Raw genomic sequence first — 14,069 nt, 5'->3', positions numbered from 1 at the left:
CTGATTCAAGGGGCTGTAGACTATACCTTTACTCAAATTGATCGCTCCATCAGTTTAAAACAGCGAGTTCATAGCAGGTTGGCTATCCAAACCGTTCGCCAGCTGAGGTGATTGAGAGGATTGAAGAGACGGCCAACTCCAGTAGGGACCAACTGCTCCTCTGACGTCTCTTCCAAGCACACACGTATCCTCCAAGCAGGAAGGTAGTTCAGGCTGTGTGGATGAGTGCAGTGCATGGCACACCATTCCTCCATGATGGGCAGGAGTTTTATGAGCTAGATAGGGGCACGCAGTTCATATGGGGGGGTGGGGGGCTTTTCTGCCCTTGAGAAAGGCACTTAGCAAAAATTGCTTCTAAAATATTCTCCAGATAAAGAGGATCGTGACATAAAAGCAATGCATACAGCTGCTTGATACGAGTGTCTGTAGAGCAATTGGAGGAGAGAAAGGCAGCGACCGATTAATAGAGATTGCAAAAACAGGTAGGCCTAAACTATTTCCAATGGAAAAGCCATTATTCAGTTTTTCTGTATTTGTGTGAGGAGAATGATCAATGTACTTCCTTCCTGGCAGAATTGCTAGAGCCTTTTAACTGAGAAAGAATGCTTACAGCTCTCTCAACATTTATTCAAACCCTGTAAGCCTAAACACAGGCAATTGGAGGGATAAGAGCAGAAAAACAACAAAAACCCAGCACATAATAGGTCTGTCTCTCTGTTCTTTAAAAAGCTACAATCCCCGCAGATGCCACCGAAAGCGGGCTGTTTGAATGCATCACTGCCCATGAATCCAATCACAGCTGGCAAAAATACAACTTCTCATATTAGTTGTGGTCCCTTAAGCCAGGACAACAGGCAGTTTGGGGTCACTCGGATGCTTCAGATTCCATTACTGTATTCACCGTAACAAACACCCCTCTTGGACTAGCGGGGTGAACTCAGTTTGTGGGGCTTATAATCGTCCATAGAGGTTCAGAGAAGAGGGAAAGAGTTGCTCCAGGAGAAAAAGGTTATGGATGTGACTGGAGTTGATCCCCCATTTGATATTCTGATGCCACGACGACATGGTAACACTGGCAGTTAGAGCTTTTGATGCGGTTTTATTTTCAGAAATGGCACCCCAGAGATGTCACAAACTAAGCTGCACATCTTTTTATTTCCCAGACGAAAATGTGCTGTTTCCTTGCACAGTCTGCAGAGAGAAAGCAATGCAAGTTTTATGCAGATCCAAAATGGAAAAGGGGGCTCCGGCACACAGAATTCTGTGAGCGTGTTGAGCACCACGGGAGCTCTGTGCTGGACAGTAATGAGGTTTTCAAAAGGTCACCGGAGGACGCAAAGGTCAAACACCAGCTGTCTCCACAGATGATGTGAAATGAACTGCTTGTGACTAACGTCCCATCCAATGTAGCTAAAATAAAGGTGATGTTGTACTGAGTCTGTTTAGAGAGGTCCCGTGATGTAAACATGGGTAGGATGACCAATCTAATTGACAATTTATCGATTATTGTCTGCCCTCTGTGTGTCATACATGTTACTGACAGCATGTATGATGAGCACTAGGCTACTGTCCTCTACAAGCCGAAGTAAGAACATGTACAATTTTAGTGCGTGTATTTACATGAACTATTTCATATCTGGTCTGTCTTGAAGCTGTGAATTATTGATGACAGTGGTGACGGCATCAAATATTCTGGGGTGGGGAACTGAGGATTCATCCCCTATCTTACACAAAAACACTCCCACGAAATGCACAGATAGCCTAATGCTAAGCTTCTTATGGGTGAGGAAAAAGCGAACAGAAGTCCAGTGCCTTCAATTCGAGTAAGTGGTCAGCTCCTTTAGCCATGGGATTATATGCATCAAGCTTATTGATTTCATTACATTCTGATGCAAATGATCCTGCCTCGTTTCAGCTCCCATGTCACCGGAGCATGTCAATGGTATATCAAAAAGAGAGACAGATCCTCTGCAGGGCAACATATCAATTGGGTATTAATAACGTTATTTAAGGACACAGGATAAACGTATCGGAACCTTTTGCCTCAATGGTTCTCTTTACATTATCAAGATACAACCACCGTGAGCTGAGATGTATTCATGCTTGCATCGACTCTCCCTCTATCCACACAAAGGAATGTCACACAAAGGAATATCGTGAGGTTCCGAAGCAGAAGAATTATTCTATACTCTTGTAAAATATATATATATATAATTAAGTACGTTTGTGGTAATCAAAGGTTGACTTTCATACAAATAACAGTTGTTTTTTCAACAAAGCATCAAAAACGACATTTAGGATGAAGGAACCGTGTCAAGTGTGAATGCACACTGTCAGCCCTATAGCCGCCAAGAAATGTACAATAACCGACATTAGGTATATAGAAAGCATAGAAGGGGGGGGGGGGGGGGGGTCAAGTCTTTGTTATTGTGAGTTAACTCGCGATGATCAAATGGTCGGCAAATGTTGCAAGACCGCTACCCAGCACACTAGCTATAGTTGTTGCTTAGCTTGTCTAGAATTTCGAGCAAAATGTTGCCAGTTCAGCTCTCAGCGAAGCTCACACAAGTTTGTAAAAAATGAGCATGACTTTAAACAGCCCCTTGATCGGTCACTAGCGTTAGCTAGCTTTGCTTTAACTTAAACTGTCAACACATTTGAAACCGTAGCTGTTTTACATGAAAAGCATGAGTAACTAGCGAATGCATACTGTAGCAACAATAAAATACTAGCTAAATAGATGGATTTATAACCAACTGGAAAGCTATAACGTGACTATAACTAGGTGTCCAATTAAAACATCCATCTCGTCTCTGTTGACTGAACAGGTATTTGTAGATATCTAACCTCAATTCTCCCTCAAAATAGACAGCTAAGTTAGCTAACGTAGTAGCTGCGACTATTTAGCTACACGGACACAATTGCAAAACATAGCCATGGCCTGGACAGTCCTGCCATGAGGCTTTCTTCAGCGCACAGTCCACTCCTCCGTCCGTGTCCAGCACGAGAAATTAACGATAACACGACGATGACACAAACAGCTGTGCAGGATGCCAACTTTGTATTTTCTCAAATGAGGAATACTACATAAATCAGTCAGAGCTCGAGCCTGCTTTGTTCCTGGACTAAAAGCCGAAGCCCTTGGAGGTGCATGAGACTTTTAGCTATTTTCGCTCGTTCTCCCCCCCCCAGCAAACATTCCCTAAACAATAAACATTCCACTGACAGCGCAGCTTGCTTTGACCTGCGCCATCTTTGAAAAGAGTCTTTAGGGCTGGCACTTCTTGAAACAAAGAGCAACAACGGACGCCCCGAAATCAAACTTCGTGGCCAGAACATATTGGAAGAAATAAATAGCTGTCGGGGCATAGCCTCGCTCACTTACCATCATTTTCTTGAATCCTAGTCCCAAAGAACAGGACTATTAACACGAGACAACGGGTTATTGCATCCATCGTGGTTCAGATTTACTCCAGACTGCCTGTCTCAACTTCTGTCGATAGTCCATGGTTGAGAAAAAACTGTCTGATTGGCCGGGACCGCTACCACACCCCGCCCAGACCATGCAAGTCTTCTCGTGCGGGTGGTAAACATTTACTGACGATTCACAGAATTCTCCATTTAATATTTTATTTGCGACGGGGTTTTATTAAATCATTTCAAACTATTTAAATGAACCGATACGGTGTAGTTTATACAAGCCTCTCGCGTCAAGTTTTACAACTTGCTTGTTTTCATAGGCAAAAAGCACTTATGGTGAAATTAAAATGACTAAACCAGGCATACAGCAGGCTTTTTGTGTCAATTTGAGCAGGCATGAACATGTCATGAATAGACAGGGATGTGGCCAAGACTTAGAACTGAAACACTGACTTGGCAATCCACTCATGAAAACCATGTTGTTCATTAAAAAAAATACTATGACATTTGGATAATTGGAGTATATTCATGAATCATGCTCTATAATGGGTTTGAGCAATTAGTCCTGAGGACACACAAGAACTCTAGGGACCGATTTCTGAGAGAAGATTTCTAACTCTTGTTATCTAAAAACATAATTCTGTGCTCTACCAAAACAAGAAGCAATTATTGTTCCAGTATGGACAGATCAGAGTCTATTATGTTTAATATTGAAGTAATCATTACTGCTATCTCTATGCAAATCATGAAAAGCAAAAAATACCTAACACTTTGGGGCTGTATGTGCATTCATTAGAACAGACTGAAAGAGGAAGCTGAAAATAAGCCTTGTGACTTCAGAAACCTTTGGCCTGAGAACATGTTACACTGTCACTGGAAACATATGCTCTCAAATGACATGAACAATGGGACAATGTTGAGGGTGCTGTCCTCAAAGACAATGACATTAGCTCTGGCCTCAGATGTGACTGACTGTTTTTGTGTCTGGACACCCCCATCCTTCACACACACACACACACACACACACACACACACACACACACACACACACACACTCACAATCAAGCCCCCCCAACACACACTCTCACTCTGCACCCCTCTACTGCACAAAGCCCCTGACCTCCCCTCCCGTACCTGTGGTTGAAGAGTGATGATGGTCCATTGTTTGATCTCTGTCTGGGCCTTGTGTAAATCCTGAATACTCAGTGCCACCCATCCCCCACAGATGCACACATGAACCCCCCACCCTAAAAAAAATAAGCGAAAATGGGCGTGAAAACGTTGGATATTGCAACAGCTGGCAGGCCAGTGTTTGCCCAACAGAGAATGCAAAGTGGACTGTGTACCCTCCTGGAGCCATCTACCCAGAAAAAGCCCAGCCTCTGGTGGCAGGGATGGAGCCGTGCCAGCACAGGCCGGGAATGGTTGGGTGCCCTTATCTGCCATTCCTATTTTTGGTGGTGGTGACTTGGTCCCAAAAAATCCCACCCATGCACCGCCATTTGGATTTTGTCCACTGCTGTGTCTTGTCCGCTTAGGGACAGAACAGAACAGAAGACTGAGTAGGGTCTACTTAGGCTAAGCTATGTGTCAGGGTACCTTGACAGCCCCTGGAGAAGATGTTGACTTTTGACAAATCTGGCATTCCTATTTTTGGTCATGGTGACCTGGTCCCCAAAAAATCCTCCCCATGCACCGCCAATAGGATTTTGTCCACTGTGGTATCTTGTGCTTATGCAATATTACAGTATATACTACAGTATTTAATTTGCATATACCCTGCCCATTCCCCTCCCCCATACACACATTTGTGCCACCCATAATTGAGAAACCTACATGCCAAGGATAGACAATTTGTTGTGTTCCCTACAGGTCATAGAAAAGAGCATACATAAGCTCTGAGCTTTCCATTCAGTCCTACAGGTTGTGGAACATTTGCTCTTTGAGTATTTTGTCCAGTAGGTTAATCTATTATTCATCAAGGAGAAAGGTATTAAAACAAAAACACTGTAATAAACTGTAATAAACGCTACAGTAATGTCTGCAAAAACACTACAGTAAATACTATAGTATATGCCAACAAACATTCTTCTACAATATTTATACTATAGTAAACTGTAAATACAGACACTATAGTCATGTCCACAACACTACAGTAAATACTACAGTATTCTCTGCAAAAACACTACTGTGAATACTATATAATTTATACCATAGTATACTACAGTCATTTTTCATGTGGGAAAAAAAAGACATTTGAAGCTTATGATAGTGTCTCATAAATAACTACGGGGGTTTTTATCCATGTTGAACATTGGTGTGTGAACACAGCAAGTTTCTCCACAGCAAGTTTCTCTTTTTAGAAAGAGCACAGGAGGGCACTACAGTTATCGAATTAACCAACAATGGAGTTGATCAATGCTGTTCTCCTTTGATGAAAAGTGGTGCGCGTTTGTTCCCCGCCTCAGGAATAGCTAGTTACTTGCTCATCTGCCAAGGGAGAACGAAGCTGAAAGCCTGCAGATATACTGTACCTAACGCTAACGCAGCTCCGTCAATACAAATACAATACAGCGCACTCACTTTGATATTATTCATGACACATTGGTGTCTTATTTCCGGAACACATCGTTTGTTGAGGCCTTACAAAGAAGAAGCCTTGGAGGGGTAATTTTATTATCCCTTTTTATATATATATAAAAAAATCCTAACCCATATCCAATTAGCATATTTCTCCTATTCTTTTGCAGCCTTTTGATTTGTCTTAGTTTGACAGTGGAGAGAGAGAGAGAGACTGGCCTTTTCTCACATTTTTATAATCTATTAAAATGTATCCAACGGAGTATCCAAAGGCAGATTCGACTGCTGCTACTTTTTCATGAGAACACAGGAAAGGGTTGCATCAACACTTTGAGTCACAAAGGCAATTAAACCGAGAAGATAACATCCTTGAAATTAAGCAGCTCCCATGGTTTGATTTTGTTTTGGCTTCTCTTAAGAAATGATGTAATGGTTGATTAGAAATACCCTCAGACAGTGCCCTCCACCCAAGTCTCTGTATCTAGTATCTGGTTCAGTTTGAAGTGGTTAATGCAACTCTTTGCTTTGAAAGGAAACCAACTGCACCTCATGTCCTAGCTTCATCCCGCAACTAGCCATTCAAATGAATGCCATCTGTAAAATTAAAAGTCAAAGTCAAAATTGTTCATATAAATGTTAATTTAAATGTGTAGTTGTGGGACAAAGCTACACATGGTCATGCAAATAGGATAAACAGATAGGTGGAGATGCAAATTAGCCATGTGTTGACTCAAGTTGGTGGAGCACTAATAACAGTCTCTCTCTGTCAGGAGGGTGGGTTGGAAGGAAGGAAAAAAGGGTGCTTTTTCAGAGTACTCAAACATGACCTGTGTCTCTGTTTCTGTGACAATGCGTGGCGATAATGTGGCAATTTTAAATGGCCGCGCTTTTCAGTTTGGGTGAGAGACTGAGAGGAACAAACAGGGCAGGTGGTGCCCTGGGAGGGGGTTATCTCAGGAGTGAGTGACAGGTGTGAATATTAATCCGGTCCTCACAGCCTACAGTCCTCCTTCACTCTCTCTCTCTCACTAATGATGTGGGGCTGGGCGCACAGATGGCTCCCAAGCAGGATCCTAGATATACTTGCCTGGACAGCTGGTGACTTCCCATTTACCACTTAAAGAGGGGCCTGCCACCACCAATGTGTCCCCAACCTGTCACCTGTAAACCAAAGACACGGTGGAATTCTGTGGAGTACTACCAACACAGGAGCCATTTAAAAGAACACTCGTAAACCCTGACTCACTCTCTATGTTTCAAAAAATGGGAATTTCTGCCATGAAATTGAATGTGCTGGTGTTTACTTATTTGTAGAGTGTTATGGCCTCATATAGACCAGGGTTGGAACATGTTGTTTGGAGCTATCTATTGTGGTTGAGCATTGCTTTTAGGCATTATATTACAGTTGAAGTCAGAAGTTTACATATACTTAGGTTGGAGTGATTAAAACTCATTTTTCAACCACTCCACAAATGTCTTGTTAACCAACTGTAGTTTTTGCAAGTTGGTTAGGACATCTACTTTGTGCATGACACAAGTATTTTTTCCAACAATTGTTTACAGACAGATTATTTCACTCATAATTTCACTGTATCACAATTCCAGTGGGTCAGAAGTTTACATGCACTAAGTTGACTGTGCCTTTAAAAGCTCGGAAAAATCCAGAATGTCATGGCTTTAGAAAGTTCTGATAGGCTAAGTGACATCATTTGAGTCAATTGTAGGTGTACCTGTGGATGTATTTCAAGGCCTTACCTTCAAACTCAGTACCTCTTTGCTTGACATCATGGGGAAATCAAAAGAAATCAGCCAATACCTCAGAAAAAAAATTGTAGACCTCCACAAGTCTGGTTCATCCTTGGGAGTAATTTCCAAATGCCTGAAGGTACTACGTTCATCTGTACAAACAGTAGTACGCAAGTATGAACACCATGGGACTATGCAGACGTCATACCGCTCAGGAAGGAGATGCGTTCTGTCTCCTAGAGATGAACGTACTTTGGTGCGAAAAATGCAAATCAATCCCAGAACAACAGCAAAGGACCTTGTGAAGATGCTGGAGGAAACAGGTACAAAGGTATCTATATCAACAGTAAATTGAGTCGTATATCGACGTAACCTGAAAGGCTGTTCAGCAAGGAAGAAGCCACTGCTCCAAAACCGCCATAAAAAAGCCAGACTACGGTTTGCAACTGCACATGGGGACAAAGATCTAACTTTTTGGAGAAATGTCCTCCAGTCTGATGTAACAAAAATGGCCATATAGACCATCGTTATGTTTGGAGGAAAAAGGGGGAGGCTTGCAAGCCGAAGAACACCATCCCAATCGTGAAGCACGGGGTGGCAGCATCATGTTGTGGAGGTGCTTTGCTGCAGGAGGGACTGGTGCACTTCACAAAATAGATGGCATCATGGGGTAGGAAAACTATGTGGCTATATTGAAGCAACATCTCAAGACATCAGTCAGGAAGTTAAATCTTGGTCGCAAATGGGTCTTCCAAATGGACAATGACACCAAGCATTCTTCCAAATTTGTGCAAAAATGGCTTAAGGACAACACAGTCAAGGTATTGGAGGGGTTGCAAATGGGTCTTCCAAATGGACAATGACCCCAAGCATACTTCCAAAGTTGTGGCAAAATGGCTTAAGGTCAACAAAGTCAAGGTATTGGAGTGGCCAACACAAAGCCCTGACCTCAATCCTATAGAACATTTGTGACAAGAACTGAAAAAGCGTGTGCGAGTGAAGAGGCCTACAAACCTGACTCAGTTACACCAGCTCTGTCAGGAGGAATGGGCCAAAATTCACCCAACTTATTGTGGGAAGTGTGTGAAAGGCTACCCGAAACGTTTGACCCAAGTTAAACAATTTAAAGGCAGTGCTACCAAATACGAATTGAGTGTATGTAAACTTCTGACCCACTGGGAATGTGATGAAAGAAATAAAAGCTGAAATAAATCATTCTCTCCACTATTATTCTGACATTTCACATTCCTAAAACAAAGTGGTGATCCTAACTGACCTAAAAAAGGACATTTTTACTCTGATTAAATGTCAGGAATTGTGAAAAACGGAGTTTAAATGTATTTGGCTAAGGTGTGTGTAAACTTCCGACTTCAACTGTATGTTCAGGGTCAGGGCTGAGGAGGAATGAGAAAGTGTTTGTTGAGAAACAAACTGTAATGTAAGTAAAATACCAAATGAATGCTGGTATAAGCACCCCCAACCCAAAACATCTTCCGGTTGCCATGGAGCCCACTGTCAGGAATCTTAACATTGACTATAGTCATCTCGCATCTCTCCATGGCTACTGCTGATGCAGGAGAAATCTGGCAAAAAAAATTCAGCCACGCATCACTATAGAACAGCAAACCTGGTTTCTAAAAACAGATAAAGCAACACCTCACAGTACAACGCCTCTCCCCTATTTGACCTAGATAGTTTGTGTGTATGTGCTGATATGTCAGCTACGTGTGCCATTTTTAAATATATGTAGTTCTGTCCTTGAGCTGGTCTTGTCTATTAATGTTCTGTATTATGTCATGTTTCATGTTTTGGGTGGACCCCAGGAAGAGTAGCTGCTCCTTTCGCAAAAGGGGATGGGGATCTTAATAAAATACCAAAATACCAAGGGTTCTGTTATGCAAGTGAGGTACAGTGATGAGTGATGGAAAGAGCTTTGGGGCCTGTAAATGAAAGCAGATTCTGTACATTAATTGAATCCATTACAATCATAAGTACGGAGGAAAGGAAAGGAACTGTGTAGCGAATCAATTCTGTTAGCTGTAATTTAATAGAGTGCACTACGGGACAACATCCTTCTACACTGCTTTACAGAACCTGCGAGAATAGATGAGTTTCCACTCGTGCAGTAGGCCAACAGGTTCATTTAAAAGCTAGAGTTAGAGAGCCAGGAGACTCCAGGTACGGCCTTTGGCGACTTGGGCACAGGCTAGTTAGGCGTTCATATGGTCGTTCACTTTAGGTACTAGCCACTGCCTTTTACCTAAGAGTGTTGGGGCTAGGTAGGTCAGCAATGGAGAAGGGAAGGGGGGATACCTAGTCAGTTGTACAACTGAATGCATTCAACTGAAATGTGTCTTCCGCATTTAACCCAACCCTTCTGAGTCAGAGAGGTGCTGGGGGGCTGCCTTAATCGACATCCACATCTTCCAGCACCGGGGAACTGTGCATTAACTGCCTTGCTCAGGGGCAGAACAACATGTTTTTACCTTGTCAGCTCAGGGACTCGATCCAGCAACCTTTTGGTTACTGGCCCAACGCTCTAAATGGATCAGGATTTTTTTTTTAAGGAAACAATTCTACATCTGGATAAATTACTGCTCTTGGAGAGAGGTGATCGAGGTCATCCCACTAAATAAAAGTTTAACACATTTCAAGCAGACACACACCAGCGCAAATTCTCAAGAGCAGGTCACACACACTGAGAGGAGGCTTCTCGTCATCATTATTTACACAGTGGATAGTTAAGCGTGTAAACAACGTTGGGTCAAAGGGGAGCCGCCAAGGCCTTTATCAGACACAAGGGGTTTCCACATCCGCTCTCTGGAGCACACCTACGAGGGGCCCTAGGAAATAGATACTTGTTTCCTTACTCCCATCACAGCCAGCCCTGTAGGAGAGTACTACATCATTACAGGTCACTATCTACAGCACTCAACCACCTTAGAGGCTGTGCCAGAGCCAGACACCCCCTTGTGGTGATAGTATGTCATTGCATGTTAGAGGGTACATTTTTATTTTACCTATATTTAAATAGGCAAGTCAGTTAGGAATAAATTCTTATTTTCAATGACACCCTAGGAACTGTAGGTTAACTGCCTTGTTCAGGGGCAGAACAACATATTTCTACCTTGTCAGCTGAGGGATTCAATCCTGCAACCTTTCAGTTACAAGTCCAATGCTCTAACCACTAGGCGACCTGCCTAGTGGTTTGGGAAGGCTTTGGCTCTTTCTCATTTGTCTTTCCTTAGATTCCTCGTGTCCTTCCTTGCCTCCTGCTCACAACGTATTTGAGGAGAAGATTTGAGAGGAGGAACTTTGGAACACTTTTTGAGGAGGGAGGATGAAGAAGACAAGTGAGAAGTTCAGAACAGCATATTAATGTGACTGGATTGATAAAATATATTTTATTTGTCACTTCTGCTTCAATGTGGAATCTTTAAAACTTCAATTATTCTTCCTAAGGAGTTAAGATGATGAAATGTACAACAACAAACAACCTTCTGTTTGATTGTAGGACTTTATATTTTATAAAATATGCATTCTGTTGGCATTTTACAAACACATTGCAAGTACTGCCATCTCCACCGAGACAATGATGCAATACAGTGATGATTAACATAATGCTTAAGTGCCTACAGCTATACTCTTTCTAAACATTGGCAATATGAACACTTGATAACATAAAAACAACAAAAAACTGAGTTTAAATCCCTCGGAAACAGATACAATACTACAAGGACCCTTGAAGGGTTTGCTGCTACAAAGCTGCCTAGCACGATAATACTGTAGAAAACGGGGACACTTCGTGTTGCGTAGGCATAGAGACAACATAAAATCAAACGTGGGGACAGGACAAACATAGTACAATACATTCTGGAGTAAAAACACTTCATAATTGTCATCATGCAAGAATAAAACATTTAGAAAATGGCACATATTGAATCACATCTCGATCCATATCTTATTTGAAATATAGAACATTTCGGAATAGTTTCGGAATAATTATTATCAACATTATAAAGTTATTGCATTTATTTCACATAGGAACTATATGCAAAGCATGTTGTTGCTATTTTTTTTGTTCCTACCCATGTGTATCATGGGTAAAGTGATGATTGTCATTTTCATTAAAAACATGGCTGTCGTTCCTCCTTATTTGATATCTTATCTACACTAGAGGAACAACAAGAATCCCTTTTGTGTCTTTCAGCCTACGGAGCGGGAATGCTTGCTTGCCTTTGACCTGTTTCACGTTCCAGTATTACTGTCTCAGTCAGCACCTCCCCACTCGCTCTTTATTTACAATAGTAGAAATGTAAAATGGGAGTGGGAGAAAGGGGAGGAGAGGGGGAGGAGGCGGAGGAGGGTAATTACACCCCTGAGATTATCTGGGACAAATGTCAGTGTTTGGGAGCGCACCTGTCTGACATCTAGACCCTACTCCCCCTCTGAGACTTAACCACCTGGTTCCTCTCTCTCTCTGTGTCACGCACACACACACACACACACGTGTGCGTACACATACGCATAAACACAAGCACGCAGGCAAAAACCCACACAAACTCCCCACTCCACAGCTTTAGAGGAGGAGAGAGCTTCTGTTGCAGAATAAAACAGATACAAAACCCTGTGTGATAAAACTCATCTTCCTTATAACGATATATATAGAGCTCTGTGGAACCAAAGCTGGAATGTGATTGTGTCTCCGCTTCTCTTGTTCAATTAGGATTCATCTCATAGCTTCTCGTCCATGATTGTGTTGACGCTGGTGCAGTAGAGTTAATGGGATTGATTGTCAAGGCTTTTACAGGCTGATGCTTCCTGTCAGGCAATGACCCGAGAAGGGGTCAGAATACTCCACAACACACCCAGCCTCCTGCCAGCGGGGCCTGGCTGGCTAGCAGAGGCTAGCGTGGCCTCGGATAGGCCTGGTGCCAAAGTGAGGAGGAGGCCCAGGGCGAGGCAGAAGAAGATGGGCAGGGAGGAGGGCGTTGAGCTGGCGTGGCCCGCGGACCTGATGGTGGAGATGGAGACCTCGGAGGTGAGGAAGGCAGACAGAGGAACATGGGAGACCAGGGTGGGGCTGCCGTAGTTGATGAGCGAGTCAATCTTCTCCGCCTCCATGCTGCAGGCTTCAATCTGCGACGGGATACACACACACACAATATTCAGGTGAAATTTACAGACACACAGTCCTCCTCCCACAGTTTTCTATGCTTTTGTTTGTGTGTGTGTGTGTGTGTATCTTTATTCCCTTCTGAAAATGTTATTTTGGTACAAACGTGTCCCAAACCAGGCTCTTTATTTGTGTATGAAACAATCCTAACGAACCACCTAAAAGCCCACATTATTGACAAATAGTTCCTATGAATAGAGTCATAGAGAGAATGATGCAAGGCTGGCTGTGAACTCCATTTGCCGGTTTGCATCGATCATTATCGCTCAGGGCTGTTTTTGCAGAGACAGCAATACAATGGGTGGAAAAGGGTGTGCAAAACAACTTAATTGGGCGTTTCACCCTAGACGGTAGTGATGAGATGTCTGATTATTTGTCCCAGTGGAGTAAGAGAGATTCTGAGAGAGGACTTTGATTAGTCCCCCAGTAAGAGGGGGTTTGGGTCTCCAGGCTCATGAGGCGTTTAGAAAATCTTTGTGTTTAACCTTTATTTATCCAGCTTAGTCATTGAAATGAAACCTATTTTCAGGGAGAACTGGAGACAGCAGTTGAACAAATAACAGGGAAATATTGGCCCAGACATATTTATCATGACCCCTGTGCCCTCCCCGATAAAGTCCCTGTTCAGGACGGCCCAACGTCACAGAACCGTCAGACAGCAATTGATGTATTGTTGCAGAACCAATATGATTGTCTCTCGTGTAGAATTAGGAAGTCGTTTCAGGCAGCTCTATTCAAACATTTCACTGTACTGAGCACACACCCCTGGGACATCTGTGTGACTGAACCATTCGTTCATATTCACTACAGAGCCACTAGAAGGCCAGTCTACAGGCTGTGTCACAACTCACTACGCTCCTCTCCATGAACCCCATCAGACTAACCACAAGCATGGCAAAACATGTTATCTGAACTACATTTCAAACAGGAGGAACCAGAGAGAGCGAGAGAGAGAGAGAGAGAGAGAGAGAGAGAGAGAGAGAGAGAGAGAGAGAGATAATAGGCAGTCCAGCTGGTACATTTGTGGTGAAAAGGTTACCACCAAACACATTTTTTGAGTTTGAGATATAAGCCGAATAAAAAATCCAAATAATCGTGATCTCTTTTCAGAATCTATGAGAAGATAATCACAAAAGTGTCCTCCAAG

General features: G+C 42.8%; 2 protein-coding genes across 3 annotated transcripts in view; both read right to left on the bottom strand.

Moving 5' to 3' along the window:
* Nucleotides 1-4,187, bottom strand: part of tgfbr1b (transforming growth factor, beta receptor 1 b) — a 68,700-nt gene extending 64,513 nt beyond the window's left edge. For both annotated transcript variants that reach the window (XM_021562716.3, XM_090199631.1), the window contains exon 1: nt 3,386-4,187. In XM_021562716.3, the coding sequence (XP_021418391.1) occupies nt 3,386-3,455 (70 nt within the window). In that variant the 5' untranslated portion in view covers nt 3,456-4,187. The remainder of the gene's footprint in view (nt 1-3,385) is intronic.
* Nucleotides 4,188-11,244: 7,057 nt separating this feature from the next.
* The window catches only part of LOC110489805 (reversion-inducing cysteine-rich protein with Kazal motifs), a 57,289-nt gene continuing 54,464 nt past the window's right edge, over nt 11,245-14,069 (bottom strand). Inside the window, exon 21 of the mRNA XM_036944063.2 lies at nt 11,245-12,885. Within this exon, the coding sequence (XP_036799958.1) occupies nt 12,571-12,885 (315 nt within the window). The 3' untranslated portion in view covers nt 11,245-12,570. The remainder of the gene's footprint in view (nt 12,886-14,069) is intronic.

The sequence above is a fragment of the Oncorhynchus mykiss genome, chromosome 15, assembly GCF_057628025.1.
Source record: "Oncorhynchus mykiss isolate SJ-2025 chromosome 15, ASM5762802v1, whole genome shotgun sequence".
Taxonomy (NCBI): Eukaryota; Metazoa; Chordata; class Actinopteri; order Salmoniformes; family Salmonidae; genus Oncorhynchus; species Oncorhynchus mykiss.
Note: the sequence above shows the minus strand (reverse complement) of the source record. Positions and strands in the feature narration are given on the sequence as shown.